At 34.3% G+C, this 20,609-nt stretch overlaps 1 protein-coding gene across 7 annotated transcripts in view; it reads right to left on the bottom strand.

Annotated features, from left to right (window-relative positions):
* The window catches only part of BLTP1 (bridge-like lipid transfer protein family member 1), a 204,629-nt gene that overhangs the window by 91,080 nt on the left and 92,940 nt on the right, over nucleotides 1-20,609 (bottom strand). For all 7 annotated transcript variants that reach the window (XM_059923532.1, XM_059923536.1, XM_059923535.1 and 4 more), the window contains exons 27-41: nucleotides 19,899-20,149; nucleotides 16,989-17,247; nucleotides 14,965-15,802; nucleotides 12,646-12,716; nucleotides 11,929-12,102; nucleotides 11,324-11,444; nucleotides 10,207-10,353; nucleotides 9,691-9,818; nucleotides 8,791-8,990; nucleotides 7,323-7,520; nucleotides 6,443-6,654; nucleotides 2,912-3,063; nucleotides 2,302-2,452; nucleotides 1,982-2,134; nucleotides 109-349 (exon numbers count right to left, since the gene is read on the bottom strand). In XM_059923532.1, the coding sequence (XP_059779515.1) occupies nucleotides 109-349; nucleotides 1,982-2,134; nucleotides 2,302-2,452; nucleotides 2,912-3,063; nucleotides 6,443-6,654; nucleotides 7,323-7,520; nucleotides 8,791-8,990; nucleotides 9,691-9,818; nucleotides 10,207-10,353; nucleotides 11,324-11,444; nucleotides 11,929-12,102; nucleotides 12,646-12,716; nucleotides 14,965-15,802; nucleotides 16,989-17,247; nucleotides 19,899-20,149 (3,296 nt within the window). The remainder of the gene's footprint in view (nucleotides 1-108; nucleotides 350-1,981; nucleotides 2,135-2,301; nucleotides 2,453-2,911; nucleotides 3,064-6,442; nucleotides 6,655-7,322; nucleotides 7,521-8,790; nucleotides 8,991-9,690; nucleotides 9,819-10,206; nucleotides 10,354-11,323; nucleotides 11,445-11,928; nucleotides 12,103-12,645; nucleotides 12,717-14,964; nucleotides 15,803-16,988; nucleotides 17,248-19,898; nucleotides 20,150-20,609) is intronic.

Here is a 20,609-nt window from a genome sequence, read left to right as displayed (position 1 = left end):
TATAATTAAGCCATGACATTTTCAAATTTGGGACAAAAATTATTAAAATTATCACAAGTATTAGGTTACCAAGTACACAGTATCTAGCAAAAATATTTACAAAAGTACCTGCATCAAATTCAAATTCTGCTCCGTCAGCACTGGTGTCACTCTGAAGACCACCTCCGTTGTCCAGCCCAAGCCCATCTTCATGATCGTGGTCCACAGCTGACTGAGGTTTCAGGGGCTGAGCGGGTCGGTGTAAACTCACTCCTTTAAAGGCTGGTGTCACTACAATAAACTTCATCCACTGCCTTGCCAGTGCAACTAAACCTTTCTTTAAAGTTACCAAAGCAGGAAGGCCATCACTCTGTAACAACAATGACATGGTTAGGAGTAATCTTTCTGTAACAATAATAGTTACTATTTAAGTGTTCTGCATACATTTATTCATTTAAATGTCATAACTCCCATTTAGAGATGAGGAAACTGGAATTTATATGTTGAGTAATTTGTCCAAGTTTACACAGGAGAGTCACTATTTCAAGCTGATTATAGAACTCAATCTCTAAACACAATGTTGCATCTTTCTATCATAAACAACACAGCAGTACCAGGTAAATAAGAGACTAAACATGGGGTGTAAAAGTGGGATTTTCCTTAAGAAGCATTCAATGCACTTTACCTGCTTTGCTCAAATGAAGAATTAAATGTATTTTGTGCTACCTGGAATATTCATCAAGCAAAGAGGAAATTATTTCTTTCAAAGATTAGGTAACCACCCCTATTTAACATTAAAAAATTAATAAATTACTATAGTTAAATGACAGACATAGAAGGATTTGTAACTGCTTTGAAACTTAAATATATGATCAGTAAGAATTACATAATTTAGAATATATTTTATTCCACATGGTGATGATTTTACGAAAGAAAATTTGCCTATTGGAGCCTTAGCCTAAGGAGAAAATATGCAACTCCTCTCCCTCCCCTTTCCTACAATTCCTTGTATTAGGAATAATAGCTTTGACTGAAGAGAGCCATTTACTAGGTGGCAGGAATCACCTCATTTACTTTCTGAGGAACATCAGGTCCCTTAGCCTGTCCTTTCATTCCTAGACTCAAGTAAGGAGGGTCATCTTGTGTTTCTTCCTCTTACATGGAAACCATATCCCGGCAGAGCATCCATCCGTGAGAAATGCCTGCCTATGACTAGATGGGCAAGTTAACCTTGCACTGTGGATCTCCCAGTCTTCAATTCACAGGGTGGGAGTAGAAAGCACTATATCAGCCTCAGGTCTAAGTACCTTTATGAAATCCATAATTTACTCCAGATTCTTTCATTAGAGGTTATCAGGAGCTTGACTGGCCATTAATAATACTGATACATTGATTACTAATTTGGCTAAAGATTCCTGTGTATTCTCTATTGACCAGAAACTTGGAGAGGAGAGGGAGATCCTCAAGCTCTAAGCCTCTAATCATGTGCTTCCATAGTGCTTTTCTAGTCCAGAGATATACTGTATTTATTTGTACAGTTACATATTCCCCCCTCAATCATTAATTAGTCCTTATTTTATTAAACATTTCTGTGAAATTTGACTCTAATGATTACTCTCTTGCTTGAAATTCTTCATACCTTTGGTTTCTAAAACCTTCTTTCCCAGTCCTTCTACCTCTTCTTTTCCCTCCTCAGCACTCTGTGTACCTCTGTGCACCCTCTCCATGCTCCTTTAATTTTGGTATTTATCAGGGATCCATCCCTGACCAGTTTCTCACTCAACATATCATCCCTAGAAGGCTCATCCATATCCGCAGCTTCTAACACTTTCATGCTGGCAACTCCCAAACCATTCATTTGAGCCCAATCTTGTCAATAGGCTGGATATCTAACCACGTTTCTCCTTTGGACTTCCCATACTCATCTCAAACCTTGTGGGTCAACGGCTACTCAACAGAATAGAGGCTTTTTTAAAGCTAACATATGATTCCGATAACTCACCATTGTAGCGTCATCAATGATGGAGTAATTTGCCTGGTGCAGGTAGTGATGTAGTATATTACACAGTAAACATGAAGGATTTTCTTGGAGAAAGCGGGCAACTTTTGTAAGTCTGTTGTATTTACTTCTCAAGGGAAAATGTACACTTTTATTCTGTAAAAAGCAAAACAACAGATTCAGAATGACACAGCAAAGATACAACAAACAAAAGATATCTAGAAATTAAGAACTTGCAGGTCTGATGTTTTCCAACAATGATAATAAGGGATCATTTTCAATAATAAACTTTGTATGATACCTTGTATTGTTGAAAGACATACCTCTAATGCTTCTGTCATTATGCATCCCATAACAGCACAAATTCTCAAGGTTCCCTCAGTTTCTAATTTGTTTAAGGATGACTTGAGTTGATCAATGGGAACAAGCCATGCACCAACAGCTGGAGTTGCAGTGCTTAAAAGGTTTAACTGCCTTTTAAAATGAAAAAAAAAAAAATTATAAAAACAAGTGTTAAGATTTGTATTTCAATCTCCCATACCTACTGTACTTAGTGGCTAGTGTACTTAGGCAAAATTACCTTTCCTTTTGACCACTAGATAAATTCTGAACATATAAGTAGGAAATGCAAAGAATAGATAACAGAAAATAAAGAAAAATATAAAAGTCTGTTAGAGGTGAAAAGAGTATATAAAAAGCTTATGGCAGAGTGACATGTAAAAATAAAACTAAAACCCTAGGAATGAAGAAGGGTCAAACAAATTGGGAATAATGTCTATAGAAAGTATGAAGTAGGAAAGATGGAAAGTAAACTGGCAACCCTAATACTAGATATATCAGAAATACAATTCAAAAAATACATGAGACAGAACTGTATGTTACTTAAAATAAAGAAACATGAAGGGATAGCAATATATTTTAAAAACTTTTTACCTAGAAAATGCATGTGCAGGAGATCTCACATTGGTGGGAGCTGCAAAACTAAACCAAATTTCCTTGATGGTCAACTTCATGCTACAGGAATCTGGAGGTGGAGGCATTAAAGGTAGATCTTTTTTCAAATCATCAGATTCAACTCCTTCATCCTATATAAAACAGAGTATCAAAAACTTATTAATGGGGCTTCCCTGGTGGCGCAGTGGTTGAGAATCTGCCTGCCAATGCAGGGGACATGGGTTCGAGCCCTGGTCTGGGAAGATCCCACATGCCACGGAGCAACTGGGCCCGTGAGCCACAACTACTGAGCCTGTGCGTCTGGAGCCTGTGCTCCCCAACAAGAGAGGCCGCGATAGTGAGAGGCCCGCGCACCGCGATGAAGAGTGGCCCCCGCTCACCGCAACTAGAGAAAGCCCTCGCACAGAAACGAAGACCCAACACAGCCAAAAATAAATAAATAAATTTATAAAAAAAAAAAAAAAAAAAAAAAACTTATTAATGTATAGTCCCTTAAAACCACTAGCACAGAGTGTTTTACGAACAAAACCTTTCTATCAAATCAAGTTCTACAGATAACACCGTGATATAAAACAGGTAACATAAACCTTGCTCAGCCTAATCCTTATTCTGAGAAATACCTCTGGATCCTTGAAGCTCCAAGGAGCACAGTCTGAAAAACACTGCATTATAACGAACCATAAATCAGAGATCTTAGAACTAAAGTGTTTCTCTCAATCACTTCATTCAGTCACATTTGTTTAGGGATACTGTTTTTTTTTCCTAGATGAGAGAAAGAAGTTTTATGACTTGCCAGAGGTCATACAACTATTAAGTTGGAGAATGAGTGACAGCATTAAGGTCTTCTGCTTCCTACTGCAATCTATTTTCCATTCTATTTTAATAGAATATTTCAAACTTCCAAATAAAGTGCCATAAGAAATACTATTATAGCCTATGTTCAAATAAATAACACTATACAATAAAAAATTCTTAGTTATCTTGGATGCTAGTAATCTGAATCTGTATTGGGAAATAGGAATAATATTTTTTAAACATGTAACCACCACTCTTCAGAATGCAGGGAGGTAAGAAGCATAATATTAAAGAAACAAACAAAATCCATTGCCTGTTATATCTGTTTAATAGGTTTCTAATTCATTTTTAGATATTCTTGGTAAAAATAAAGAAAAGATTGGCATTTTCTTGTGGGATGATTAAGGAATGAAGAGTATCCACAAAACAGCTTTAAATCCTAAATGTTACAAGACAATGTGAACCATAGACCCTAGTAATTTTAAAGTCAGCAGGCACTAAATATAAGTCCACATTCCCATATCTGCAATTCCAAAATCCACAACATTCTGAAAATCTAAATCTGTTTTTGTGGCATCAAAATCTGATATGAACTTGTAAGAGACTATTTATCCCACTTGGTGTTTTTATTCATGTCTTGCTGTAGAAATATTCAAATATTTCAAGATGTAGTGCTATCTCAGATTCCACTAGGAGTTTACGTAGCTTATACACACACCATATTACCTTTATTTTATTTTTTTATTGAAGTATAGTTAATGTGCAATATTGTATGTTACAGGAGTACAATATAGTGACTCACAATTTTTAAAGGTTATACTCCATTTATAGTTACTATAAAATATTGGCTATATTCCCTGTGTTGTATAATATATCCTTGTAGCTTATTTTATACATAATAGTTTGCGTCTTAATCGTTTATAATGGAATCTAAAAAATACAACAAACTAGTGAATATAGCAAAAAAAGAAGGAGACTCACAGATATAGAGAACAAACTAGTGGTTATCAGTAGGGAGAGGGAAGGGGAGAGGGGTAGTATAGGGCTACGGCATATTACCTTTCTTTTAAAGAAAAAAAAAATCTGAATTCTCAAATACATCTGGCCCATGGATTTCAGACAAGGGCTGTGAGCCAGGCAACTGAGTATATACAAATATACAGAAGACAGTCTAGAGGAACTTGAACTTTAAAAAATGGGAGAGGGGCTTGTAGATAATAAGCAAGTACTTATAACAACATGTGAAGCAAAGTAATAAAAAACTTGGTTTTAGACTGACTGAATTTTTGGTGCCTATGGCACATTTAAATGATGATATCTAAAAGGCCATTGGATACAATTCTGAAGCTCAGGTAAAGGGTTGATGCTGAAGGCATAACCGATGGGAAAGAGCAGTGCCATCAAATTATGGACCTGGACTAGGAAATGAAACAAGTGAGGGAGTGGACATAGAGCAAGAAGAGTAGCCAAGAACAGAACAGGGGGGGAACACCCACACATTTATGAAGGACAATGAACTGCGTAAGGAAATGGACCAAGAAAAGTCAGAGAAGCAAAAGAAAGCAGCATTACAAAATTCGAGGGCTTCCACCAAGGAGAAAAGGATCAGAGAGATTAAGGAAGATACCTGAGTTTCTGTCAAGTATTTTAGAAGGTGAAGGAGAAGGAAAGAACAGATAGGTTCTTCCTAGCTCTTTGTTCAGTGAGCAGCTGCTATATATTTTAATTTCCTTAATCAAAGTGCTAATCCCCACCCAGCTCTCAAATACTTCCGAAGACCTCACAAGAAAACTGCGATTAAAACCCTTTACTATGCATCAAATCAAAATAAACGTTTCAAAAATAAATTCCCAGAAACCTGGGTTCAGGAGTGATTTGCCAATGCATACTAGATACCCATGACACATTTCTTAGTTAAAAGGTGGTTTCTTTCCTCTTCAATTGGTCTAATTTTCAAATGATCAGAAGTGTTACGTGTGTTTAAGAACAACATTTACCAAATTCTTACTATGCTGTAGACACCGAGTTAAGCCTTTCATATGTACTGCCTCCTTCAATCTTCACAACTCTAGGTCAGTATCACTATAATACTCCTATTTCAGAAACATAGGAGACAGTAAAAAAAAAAAAAAAAAAAAATGTGCCCAAGGTCACCAATCAGGTAGTAGTACAACTATTCTGTAGTCTAGAATTTTGAATATTTTCATTATTGCTGTTACTATATTCATCACCATGAAATTATACCATAATAAAAATAATAAATGAGTTGCATGTAAGGTGTTCTTCAGGCTTCCAAATGAAATAGGTAGATATTGACAAAAATATTTAAACTTACATGAAATACTACCAATAACAAAACTGTTTATTTAAAAAATGAATTCTGCTAAAATCCTTCAAATAAGATAAAAACAAAGCCTGCTTTTCTGAAATTCTATTAATTCATTAATTCAACAAATATAATTAAGTACTTAACATAAGCAAAATATTATGCTAGGTACTATGACAGATATAAATATATCTATAATATGGTGCCTACATTTCAGCAATTATACTCTAGTAGAATATAATCACCAAAATGCCTTGGCTACCATTTAAGCAAAATCCACAACATGGAAAAACAAGGAAATATACTACAGAAATTAAATGTGAATTGGGCATGTAGTTTTCTATTTTATTTTCCCAAATCATTATTATTATTATTAGAAATTCACCAACTTGTTCATCGGAAACAGAATTTCCATTTAAGTCTGAAGAAGGGCTTGTTCGGTCACAAGGAATATTATCATCAGAGACATCAGTATTATAGCCGCTGCCAGTTGGAGAATCAGAAGAATTATTGGATGTCAGCACTCCACCCCTTTCCGTGACATTAGCTTTACCCATAATTCCAAAAGTATTATATAAAACAGCACCAGACTGTCTTCCTCCTATACAAATGAAATAATTTATTTATTAAAAACACTGAGTGTCTCAATGCTGTACTCTATAATATCCACAAAAATAAAAAATAAAAATCTCATGAAGATTTTTTTTCTCACCAAAACTTTGCCCTTATCTACAAAAGTGATATAATACTGCAATATCAGGTAAGGAATTATAGGCATATACACTACTATTATATATGACTAAGCCTAAAAGTCTTATACACAATTCAGCTTTCCTATTTTAATGTATTAGTCAGTAATGTAAAAGAAAATAAATATAAGTCAGTATCGCTGAATAAAGGATTTACAGTATTTTCATCGTATATGGCAAGGCTCTACTAATCAAAGATCCAGTTTCCAAAGATGCAAACTTCCAAAAGTTAAGAGGCTTTATATTTTATTTGAGAATTTTTTCTGAACTATGCACTGCTTTGCTCAGGCATTTTACATGTCTAGATGTTCTGCTAGTTTTGAATCACACAATAATTTCATTAAGTTCCACTTATGCAATTGGGATGGGGCACCCACTCCTAGTAAATAATCCCAGATGCCACACTTTCTGCTTGAATATGCTGATTCAGGTTACTGAAAGTCATGATTGTTCAAAACTTTTCAGCAATGTGTGGCCAATTTGTTCCCCACTTAAGCAGACATTTTTATAAAAAGCTTACCTTTTATGGTTAAATTTTCAAGTCCACATTCAAACATTATCCAACCCCATTTTTCTTGGCTGGGACCTATTCGAGTTACATCTGGAACAGCTTGCTGATCAGTTTCATCCACAAAAGCAAACTCATCCAACTCTTCAAGAGTAAATAAAACTTTGGACTTCTCAAAGGGGATAGCAGTGATGGCACAGGTACCAATATCTATTATCAAAAGAAAACAAAATGACCATTTTTAAAGACAGAGGTTTGTATATTTTTTTAAAAACAACAAATAATGTAAGCATTTGGCACAGTGGTTGTCTTAAAAGATATCTTAGTATTCTGTCAAAAAGAAAAATAAACAAATGAACCAACCAATTTCTAAAATAGCGCTGCCTAATGTCATACTACTTAAAAAGTGCCAGAATCATGTTGAAATTAGAGGGAGAAAAGAAGATTCCATAATTAACAGATAAGTGCTCAGAGACAGGATAAATTCATTTCTGAGAGATTATAGGGTACTCTAAAAATCTAAACTTAAAAAGTTCCTGAATAATTCAGCTTCATAGTAAACTATTTTTAAATACTTTCTCATTTTACAAAATAAAAAATTATTTTAATTAATTACCTAGCCTTAGGAAAAACATTATTTTCCAGGAAAACTATAGCTTTCACTCAATGATTGCTTTATGCTAACATATTTTATATAACAACTCATCACAGATATTGCCATAATTCCATCCCTTTCAATATGCAATATGGGAGCCAACATCCTGAGTGCCTGGCAGAGATTTTTAGTTTATCTTACTGTTTTTTCATTTCTTTCTCTGATTACAGCTAATGAATACAGAAAAGCAAAAAGAAGATTAAAAAACACATGTAAATTTACCACCCAGAGATAACTTGCTTACGTTTGAACTAAGTTTTCTTCTAGCTCTTTAGAGATCATTTTACAAATCCAGCTTTGGTTCCCACCTTTCATGTAGCAGTCAACCATGATAATTTCCTCAGTTCATTAAAAATTCTTCAAAGATATTATTTTAAGAAGCATAGCCATGTCTATTATTCTTATTGCTGCTATATTTTACAGATTTGACTACCTGCTTTTGATACCACTATTAATTCTTTTTAACAAAGCTGTGCCTACAGGATGATTTTAAAAAGAAAGAAAGACTATAAAGATCATACTCTCTCTGTTCTACAGTGAGCAAACAGATACCATGAAGAAAACAGATGCGAGATAGAAGCAGTTCCTAATTTGGGGCCATACCACCCACCTTCCCACCAAAGTTTACCTTCCATCCTGCGTAGAATGTGAGTAATGAATAGTTAAATACTATGTGTTCAATATATACAGAAATACCTTTCTCTTTCTTATATTGATAAAATACTCAAATTGTAGCAATTTTTAAAGGAAAAAAAATTATGTTTCCCTTTGCAAAATCCTCTTACATTTATACATGTCAAAGAAAAATATGTTGTAGACTCCTACCTGTTGTATCAAGACCCCTCAGTTGCCCATGAACTCGATGAATGTTTAACTTGGCTGCAATCTCTTTGCCTTTTTCCGCTCCAGCATTTGATCTGAGAGATCCTGATGACTGAGGCTGCATCTTCGTGGCATGAGCATACCTATCAAAATTTGATGTTCTACCAGGGTCTGCACTGTTTGAAGTCTCTTCAACCACACCTCTTTATGAAAAAAGAAAGAGTATGATGGTTAACATTTAAATAATATATAGTTCAGCAAAAACATTTAACTAGTATTTAAAAAAAAATTCCACTATTTTAATTAAACCAATATTAATAACAAATTCTTCAGTGTTTACTAAAAGATAGTATGAATAAAAACAGTACAGGGCTTCCCTGGTGGCACAGTGGTTAAGAATCCGTCTGCCAATGCAGGGGACACAGGTTCAATCCCTGGCCCGGAAAGATCCCACATGTCACGGAGCAACTAAGCCCATGCACCACAACTACTAAGCCTGTGCTCTAGAGCCCATGAGCCACAACTATTGAGCCCACGTGCCACAACTAGTGAAGCCTGCACGCCTAGAGCCCGTGCTCTGCAACAAGAGAAGCCACAACGAGAGGCCACGCACCGCAACGAAGAGTAGCCCCCGCTCGCCGCAACTAGAGAAAGCCTGTGCGCAGCAACAAAGACCCAACACAGCCAAAAATAAAAAAAACAAATAAATAAATTTATTAAAAAAAAAAAAAAGTACAAACTTTTTAAAACCTACTTTGCTAATCTTAAAGTGAGATTTGAAATTCCAATACCAGTTCTGAGTTTTAACATTAGAATTTCCTGAAATGTATTAAAAGGATCGTTAAGGCTTGCTTTTACATCCAGCAAGATAGTCATGGCTCAAATTAATTAGCTCTTTCTTACCTGTTCATACGAACTTGTGTAGCAATTCTGTCAAAACACAGTGCTACTAAGGAAACATGAGTCACACTTCTACTAGGAGCCGAACTCGGAGATTCTTCCACTGAGGCTTGTAACAAACATAAGTTCACCTAACACACAAAATGTCACATATTTCAGAGTTGAAAAGTAAAAAGTTATCACTTAAACATAAGATATATAGGAAAATGAAAAACTACCATTAGGAATGGCATATCTATGTGTATGAGAGTAATGAAGGCAAAGCTTATAAACTCTCATAAAATAATAATTAAATTCTTACTGGATAAATGTGAATTATTTTAGTAAATATTACCCAACATTCTGCTTAAGTAAACTACTTATATTACATTAAATGTTACATTAGATCATCAAGGAAATAAAATACATATTTTTGATATTATAATCTATTCTACCACCATTCAGTTTAGTAAATACAAAGGATAAAAACCACCAAAATATTCTCTTTCAGGAAAACTTGTTTAAATATTAAATATTTACCTTTGGTATGCTAACATTAGCCTGAAGACCTTTAATTGTTACATTATCTTGCTTCATTATAAGATTTGTCTGTGCTTGTCCTTGGTTAGTCATTCCTATGGTAGAATGTTCAGTTTTTGTTCCTCTAACATCCTGTTTGGAAGATAGCTAAAAAGATTGAAAGCAGAATTATTATTTCACAGACCTTTCGTAATTTCCATATCATCTACAACAGCAACTTGTTATTCACTGTGCTCCTTTATACCCATCTAGGTACCAGCTGCCATCTGGTTTAGCATTCCCAGTCTTAAAGTCCGAACCTTAGAAAAGCTAGAAAATAGACTGGCAGCCCCTGTGTTGAGAGAAGTGATACATAATGAAGCAAAATCAGCCTACATAAAAACATGTACTTGAGAATATATTTGGTTTCTGATAATTAGCTCCTTGTTGGCTGGGAATATTTTCAAATTTCTTTTGATTTGTACTCCTCTAGCCGAACTACCTATCACGTGAAATGCCAATATATTTTGAATAACTGGATCACTAAAAACAATCAGCTTTACTTTCACCTTGCCTCTGGTCCCTAGTCCAAATGCGACTCAGATAAATCTGAAAGTCAAGTGGACCATCACTAGATGAGGATCAATCACCAGGATACGACTGCTGAGAAACTGGCTTTGTGACTAGGCCCACAGTGTTAAGTAAACTATCGCACACGAGAAGACAGTGACTTGATTCACCGAGGTGAACAAAAGTAACCTCAAAAATATTAAGATACAAGTGATCTAATCACAGAGGAAAGCCAAAATAATATGCAGATTTGCTTTCTTAGAAAATGAATGTACCAGTCCTAAACAATGCTCACTCACTTAGGACCAAAGCTCTTTAGGAAAGGCTTAGAATTAAACTACTTCCAAAATAAAAGAAAAAATAATGCTACATTTTAATAAATATTTTACTCCTCTTATGCTATCGCTTATGGAGCCAATGACATATAAAGATTATTTAGAAATGTTCACGTATTCCAATTTAAATGACTAATAATATTTTAGTATATTCAAATTTTTTTCAAGTTTGGATATTATGTACCTGTGAAGAATACTCAATTTGCCACACTCACTGAACAAAAAGTTCTTACATTTTCTGAGAAGGTAGTCTTGCTATTTTGGACAGCTTCCCTGAGGACTTTGACATGTAGATCATCCACAATTGCAGCTGGATGTCTAGTACTAGCACAATGAACCATGGCTTCAATATACCTGAGGGAAGAAAAACAGTATATGGAACATTTTAATATCACTTAATACTATGATCTAGTTTATCTAATCTATCCCATTATGTTCCATTCTAGATTTTATTCATCTTAGTTTTGTCTCCCTAGATAGACTATATCTCCTTGCAGGACAGACAATTATTATTTCCTCTTTATACCTTCATTAACCAGACAGTAGTAAGAATATCAAACTTAATAATTAGTTCCTGGGTATTTGATAAATTTTATGCTTATCAGCCCAAAAGCAAAAAGTAGAAAATACAATGTAATATAATTATTATAATATTGCAATATATAATTATTTAGGCTGAAAAAGTAACAAATGATAACTGAAACATAGTCCTTTTAAAATATATTTTCATTTTTATTTAATCAAAATAGCCATCATCATTCTTTTTCATGAAAATACTATATCACATACACTTATTATTCTATAAAATAGTAGTTGTAGTTTTAGACAAAATTAATACCTGTCTAAAGCTTCAGCCACTAGGGGAGTCAGAACAATATCAATGGTTCCTTTTACTTCAACTATGGCTGTTGTTCTGGTCTGAGAGACTGGTTGATCCAAGGTCCACTCTTCTGTTAATGTTTCATCATCTGTGTTATCAACAGCTTTCTTTTCCAGAGGAGTATATGGTGTACTATACAATTTAACAAGCAAAGTATATATTAAAAAGACCAATATATATGAAAAAAATAGAAGTTGGAGCTTCCTTAAGATGAGTGACCCTTAAACTTATACTTATTTCAACTAAAAATTTCATGAAATTGGACTAGATATTATATGTCCCAAATACTCTTCAAGGACAAGACAAATGAGGCAGTAAAATGCAAACTGATCAAAGATGGTTAATACATCAAATGACAAAAAAAAAAATTTTGATATATTTACTTGGCAGGGCTTTACCAAAATATGAAAATTATAATACTGAATTCTTGTTAGTTCCCAATTTTAATATGCCAAGTTATGGTTTGCATAGTATGTCTAAAAGAAATGTTACTGTCTGCTTATACATGTTGGCAAAGCCATGAAAGACAACAGAGTTGAATTATTTGGGTCAATTTATTCATAAAATAAAGACTACAGTCAAGTAAAGAGTGGTTATTCCTCAGAATGAACTCTATGTATCTCATAATCAAGAAAGACTGACTTTAAACTTCAAAAGTATATAATTTTTACTTACTTTGAAGTTGATCCTGAAAGCTGCAACCCTCTGTCTAGTAAAGAGTTAGCTGTGAGCCCTTGTTTGATAACCTAGAATAATATAAAACATTACTTATAGACTAGAATTTTAATATTAATTATTCTGTAATTTTATGCTATAAACTGATACTTGTGAAATCCAAATTACCTTGTTAATGTGATTTTGACATGTATGATATATTTAACAAATTGAAAAAAATCACAGAAAATATTCAACTGGCAATTTCATTTTCTAATTATTCAGACAAATGACAGAGTAGGGCTGTGAGGATTCAGCAACGAGAGTAGACTATACAACTAAAGCTTAAAAGCAAGTGCTTCAAATGTTTTTCCTCTATAGTTCCTCTTTAAATTGTGCTTTTCTTAGAAAAAGCTAATTTTAGAGTCTTGTAGCACAATCAACTTTTAAGTGGGAAAGAATCCCAGAGTAACATTAAATTATAGGAAAAGCTAGATTGTATTTTATATCCATAAAAGATAACAAATAAAATATATAATGCACTTGAATAACCAAACTAAACCCCTTTAAATGCTAGCCTGTTATTTAGATTTAATGAAGAAAAATAACTTTCTTATGTTCTATTTTTGAAGTTGTTTAAAGATATGAATTCCTTGACTTATTTTCTCCAGAGATTTGACTGCCTAATCAAACTAGATTTATTGAAAATACTACAATAATTCTAACGTCTCACAGCAATTCTAACCTCTATTTTTCACAGCAAGTGCAATTCAGTTTTATACTGGAACATTCATTTACCAACATATTTTCACATGGAATAAAGAGAACATTTTAAAATGTTGGCATGGGTAACTTATCTTAGGCAAGATAAGAAATGGGCACAACCTTAAAATCAAAATTTTGTGACTCTATGTTTCCTCTTCCTTCAATACATATTACTCAAATGCATTTATCTCTAAGGATATTTCACTCCACTTATCACATTTCCGTCAGTATTTAAGTCCAAGCCCATCATCTCTTGCACAGGCTGCTGCGACAGCCTCCTAGGTGATCACCCCAATTCCTCCTTGCGTAATGACAATTCTGTTCCACTTAGTAGCCAAAGTACATGAGATCACATCACATTTCCTTAAAGCTCTCATGAATTTCCCAATGAAATTAAAATTCTAACTACTGATACCCTGGTCTACAGGTCCTTAATGATCTGGCCTTTGTTCAGGTCTCTAACCTCACCATGTGCAAAGCTCTCTGCTAACTCACTATGTCTCATGCACACTGACTTCTTTCCCACTTCAGAACTTCAGCAAGACCGATGCCTGTGCCCTGAATATAGTATATAGTACCCCTAAGTCTTCCCTTCCTCAATTCCTCCTCATCCTTTAAGTTTCAGTTTAAATATCACCTCCTGTGATAGACCTTTCATGTCAATACAAGCTAGGCAGCCCCACCCCCCATTATTCTCTATCCCAGTATCCCTTATCTTCATAAGACTTCTGAATTTATAATCATATACTGTACTTATCCATTTATCTATTTACTGCCCGTCTCTCACCCTAAACTATAAGCCCCATGTCTGTTTCCCTCACCACTGAATATCAAGTGATTGACACACAGTAGTATATAATAAATATCTGAATTTAAAATGAGAATATTAACATTTAGACACTTTAAACAAGTATATATGTACATGTTACTATATACCACATGAGATTCTTGAATTGTTCATCAGTTCCATAAGATTTTATATGCTCAATTTTGGTCTTTAAAATCATAAAAAGTTCTCTTATAAATTTATAATTTTATAAAAATGTCTTCATATTGGATATTATCACTAAATTTATTTTGACCTATTTTTAGCTTTCCTAAAAAAAAAAAAAAAGCTATTTACAGAATACATTACAGAAATGGACAATAATTAATTAATACTAAATTATAAGATCTCAAATACCAAGTGTACAGAACTGGATTTGCATAGAAGAAGTTATGGATTAATAGAACACCAACAATTAAAAAATATTTCAAAATTTTACTTTTAAGACACAGAAAATATGAATTCACAGAGACATGATCCTAATCTTAGAATATAATGTAGACACAGACTATACGTTAATTGTTAATATTCTGACAATCAAGTCTGAAACTATTCCTTAATTTTATATGCTTAAATTTATAATACTCATCAATAAACCTGAGGCCTACTGTCGTACATGAAGCCATGACTTCAGGAATTTTATCTTTCACAAAAGTAGCTAAATGACTGAGAGAGTAATTTTTTAAATATCTTAAAAATCAATTTTCCTACATAAATTTATCAGTGGAAATTAATGATTTGGCTTATACCTTAAAAGTTGGAACAGAAAGCTGTTCAAATGATGATGAGCTTTCTTCACTGGTTGGTGTATCCAGATCGAGGGGGCGGTGCAATGAGGACTTAGAGGTTCTTTTGTTGGTTGGATGCTTCACTGACCAATTAATTACTTGGAATTGTGTAAGGTAAGTCTGATAGCAATTCATCACAGGTTGTTGAGAAGTAATCTGTTCGCTCTCTACTGTTTTCTCACTTTCTACAACATACAGATGCTCTATAACACCATCCTCTCCACCTAATGCAGAAACAAAGGAAGCCTGGGAAGGATGAGTTTTGAATGGCAGAGTCTGGGGATCCTGAATGCTTTCTCCATGGCCAGTAAGTGGTCCTTCTACACTGTGATATATGGAACCCCTACTGTAGTCAATCTGCTGGGCTTGCTTTTTCTTCTTTTTTCTACCTGGATAAGTTCCAGGGCCTTCGTCACTGCTAATGGGCTCAAATTCTTCAGCTGCAGAAAAGTAGGCTTCACTATCAGCCATTGACATGCTGGAATCCATTGATCGATATTGATGAAATGAATTAGAGTCTGCTGATGGTGTATATGGAAATGAACCAAAACTTCTTCTCTGCTTTGGTGAGTCTAGTACATTTTCATCACTTCGGGAGACATCACTACTAAACTGGACTCCAACCGTAACAGGCTGCTTGTCCCCATAAAAGGCAGCAGTAAGGCTCTTGGTACTTCCAAGTCGGGTGGAACATACAGAGGCTTGTCGTTTCAAGGGAGATCTCAGAGGAGACTGACCTACTGACTTATCCTGAGTATTAGGAGACACAGGGCTATTTCCTGAAATTTCTGTAGGAATGCTAAAACAGAAAGAAAAACTATTAACATTTACTGCACACCATATAATTTAAGTATAAATAGAAGTACTTATAAAATCCTTTCTGTATATATTAATCATTTATTTTACAAATAAAGGAAGCTGTAAACTTTTGCAATAAAATATCCATACAAAGTAGCAAAACAGTACAATATATGTTCCTACCCCACATAGTTCCAAAAAAAAAAAAAAAATTGAGGCAACTTAAAACACAATAAAAATTTAAAGAAACCCAGAGTATAATCTTCTATCCATAATCCATGAACACTAAAGCATTTATAAGTTTTTTTTCCCCACATCCTTTAAAAGTTTATATAACAAAATATACCAGGGGCCTTTGATTAAATGAGAGGAAATAAAGGAGAGGGAGAAGTCACAGATAACCCCAATATTTCTGACTTCAGCAACTGATATACTAGTGCCGTTTACTGAGGCACAACAAGTTGAACATGATAGGCACAAGATCATTTTTTAATATGCTGAGTTTGAGCCCTCCATGAAACATCAAGAAGGTAGCTAGGTTCATAGGGACAAAGGTTTTGGATGGAGTTTTTAACATTTATAAGATGTTAGCTACAGATCATAATTGAAGCCAAACAGTTACTAAGACTGCCTAGGGAAACAGTATAGAGTCAGTGGAGAAAAGGGTACATAACAGTCTTAAGGGATAATGACATTTAACAAATGGCAGGCTATAAGAGGAAGAGAAAGAACAAGGGGAGGGAAATAAAATGGAGGACTTGGAAATAGAGACGGAGAAGGAAAAGCCAAGGAGATGGGAGGAAAATCTGAAATGTGCTATCAAGTCGAGAGGAGAGTGTATTTCAAGAAGCAAGTAATCAACTAGGGGCCAAAAGAAGGACCAAAAAATATTCAACACACTGGAAGGATAATATCCAAATGTTAACAATGGTTCACTCTCAGTGGTGGGATGACAAGAAATATTCATTTTTCTTATACTTTTCTGTATTTTCCTAACATCTGGAATGAACATATATGTATTACTTTTGTAATCAGAAAAACAACAGCAAATGGACATTTAAAAATAAGTTCAGGAGGAGAAAAAATTCTCTACAACAGGTGAGTTGAGAGGAGAGAAGTTTTTCTTGCCACAGTTTTAAGCACTTATAATCCTACGATCAGGTTTCTAAATCTAATTGAATACTGACCTTACTTGGCCATCATCTCTTTTCGTACCATGCAAGAATTCTTTTTGAACCAAATGATTATCGGCAACAGAAGAGGGACTTTCCTTTTCACCAGCCAGTAGAGGCTGTGCAGCACTAGAACTACTATTCTCTTCTGAAGAAGAGGATGAGCTATGAGATCGTAATGGTACTTGAAGACTAAGGTGCTGAGTTTTTCTCTCTACTTCTATTCCCACTGATTTGTTTTCCCATTCTTTCCTCTTCATGCCATTCACATTACCTAAATAAACAAAAAAGTGAGTTACATAAACATAACTTCAAAAGCAATCTATGAAAAACATGATAACTTAATCCAATTCCCTGTTTTTAAGTATATAATCATTTTTAAAAAGCACAAGTAACTAATTTCACATAGCAATATGCTAAACACTACAGAAAGATAACCACATAAGTATGAATCCAGAGTCCATACACAGTGAATTTTTTCTTTTTTTTAAGCTATTTATATGAAAATTTTCCAACTTAGAAAACTTTCAAGAGTGGTAACCAAGCCATCAAAGATATTTTACTCGAAATTACCTATCTTAAACACTTTGCCCCCATTTGCTCTATTTTTAAAAATAGACATAATATTTTTGGAACCATCTGAGAGTAACTTGCAGATGTAGTAGGCTTTTACCCTAAATACTTAAAGGTTTATTTCCTAAGAATAATACAAAAACACAGTATAATTATCAACTTGGTATATTTGGTGTTTATACCATACTGTTATCTAGTCTACCACGTGCTTTCCAATTTTCACAAATGCCCCAATAATGTCCTTTAAAGCACTTCTGCCCTCTCCAGTATAGGATCCAATCTAGATCTGTATATTATTACATTCAGTTTTCTTTAATCTGGAACATTTTCTCAGCCTTTTATAAGAGCCCTGTGATGTGTTATGTAAATTGGAGGTGGAGAGGGATAAAAGGAGAATTCTATAGCTGCTTAGATCCAAAAAATAACTACTGCCCTACTTACTTCTCCTCTCCTCCAGCCATCCTTGTGCTACTCAAGAAAGAAGAACATACTAGTAGGAGAAAACATCTCTCCAAGCAGAAGGCACTTCTAGATGGAACTTAAGCAGTAAGAAGACTTAAGAACTTACAGTATAAGTAATATTATTTGCTTCTACCACCACAAATGTAAAAATCCAACAAAATTCAAAAGAAAAATGGGTTTGAGTCATTTCTAAGTGATAGGAAACTAGTGTTCACTGACCTTCCAAGGAAATTCTTTAGTTCCATTGATATGCCCTCCTTGATTCTATCCTGACACTGTACATCTATATGTGGCTCCTGGAAAACGCAGATACTTACACAGGGACTAATTCCAATCTTCCCTGCACAAGAAACTTATGGCAATTTACCAATTACAGCTCATTCCTGAGAAAATCACTAGGACACAGACACTCCCTATTACACGTTATAAGAACTAAAATGAGGTTTCTTTTGTTTACTGTTAGAGAAATTGCTATTTTCTCCCTTTTATACCACGTGTAAATTCCCTGTAGATTTTCTTCCTTGAGTTTGCGATTGTTAAATTTTGAACTGCAGATTAGAAAATCAAACAACGTCTTTATAAATAGTGCCAGCTCTAGTAGGGTGGAAAGAACTAAAGTGGTTTCGATGACTGTTATTCTAGTTTATGCCCAGCCACATACATGACTTTTTGACTTCATGCAACTCAGCCTCAGTGATGACCTCAGTTACTTCACCATATACAGGGAAAATAAAAAACTCACATGGTAGTTTGTGGATGAAATAAGAAATGCCTGTGAACACCTTTAAAAACAAACATTATTCAAAAGTAAGAAAGTAATATGATAAGAAGACAGCTAAGTAAATTTTATTTTGTATCTTTCTTGACCTTTAAATGTCAAGAAGTTTTGGTGTTTGCTGATTTTATAAGATAAGCTGCTCTTATTCTAGTAAAACTGCTGAAGTCAAGTAATCTTAAAATAACATGTACAAATTTATTAATATTCAGTGAAATATCATTTAAACAAGAATTTGGCATATGTAGTAGTCTAGCTCTTTCCTCTAAGAGCTCCTTACACATGAAAATCAATCCAATAAATTCTTAAAGTTAAAACTACTTCTTTTCTATCTTTGTCTACTGACAAAAGGCAGAGCTAAGTTAATGTTTCTGAATGGATCAAGGGAAAACAGCTAAATACTGGTGAGATATCAAGACTTTTCTACATTTCATTTCTTGACAGCATGGCAACTTAAGCAGTAAGTATTGCACTTAATGGTAGGAATACACAACTAAGAAACACAAAGGAAAATGCATTTCTGAAGTCTTTGGAGAAAAGATGCTAGATAAATATAAATCCAGTATGCCTAAAGCCACCATTCACTGTTCATATCAAACTCATGTATTTGCAAAGTTATCCTACAGGCTCTAAGACCAAATTTCTCTTCTTGACATGTACAGTTTTAGCAAGAAGAATATTTTGCAAAAGTAGTGAATAAAATGAGGGCCAATAGTATAAATATTTCTATTGATAAGTTTTTCCTATAAAAGTAAGCTGGTAAAACAATCGTTTCCTCAAAGCATAGCTATTCCTAAGTATATTTCTGGAATCTGGATTCTAGGGAAATAATGATATATAAGGAAATATTTAGAATAAGTTGGGCTAGGAAAAATCACCCATGTTAACAGCAGAAGATCTGAATAGTAGATCTACTTTTGCCTTGTGCAACTCTGAAAAACTCACTAGTCTTATCTGGCTAGAGTTAAATCACCTGCAAAACAAAGACAGATTATACTAAACCCTATGTGTAAGACTGCTCAAAAAACTGAGTTGAACAAAGTAACACTGAACTTCTCTCAGAATGGCAAAGGGGTGAAGATAATAAAAGATTAACACAAGTGACAACACATTACCATCTACAATTTTGGGAACTTCTTTAGTAATGATCCATTCTCCAGGCTGTAGCAGAGACTGTCCATAATACATATCAGACTCTGCACTCGTGCTTGAAAATGCAGAGCTACTGGAAGGTGTCAACTCTTCAAGTCTGAAGAAATCTAGGCCAGTTACTGTGCCGCCAAAGAATCTGCAGCCACCAAGACAACCACACTTGTTCCTACACCTCTTATTCTTCAGGGTATCATCTGGCCACAAAAACCACAACCTAAACAAAACCCAAAATGAAACAAACAAAAGAACAACAACAAAAAATCATTAAGAAATCAGAAACTTTTGAGCTGATAATCAATTAAATATAACTGTTAATACTTTTTAAAGAAGTTTGTTTATACAGTGGACTTTTTAATTATTTTGCCTTTCTTAAAAAAAAAAAAAAGTCTCACCATGGTGAGATGAAAATAGGTAGGAACAATAATGAGAAATAGAGCATATGTTAAAAAAAAAACAAAAACCAAAGAGCTAAAAAAGAAGCATATACATAAAAATTAGACATTTAAATCCAGTTTAAAGACAGCAGTAAACATTCTCAAAAGAACTAAAAATTTAAACATTAATCTAAAAAATAGACAAGGGACTTCCCTGGTGGTGCAGCGGTTAAGAATCCACCTGCCAATGCAGGGGACATGGGTTCGAGCCCTGGTCCGGGACGATCCCACATGCTGCGG

Source organism: Balaenoptera ricei, chromosome 5, assembly GCF_028023285.1.
Source record: "Balaenoptera ricei isolate mBalRic1 chromosome 5, mBalRic1.hap2, whole genome shotgun sequence".
Taxonomy (NCBI): domain Eukaryota; kingdom Metazoa; phylum Chordata; class Mammalia; order Artiodactyla; family Balaenopteridae; genus Balaenoptera; species Balaenoptera ricei.
This window is presented reverse-complemented; position numbering and strand designations above follow the sequence as displayed.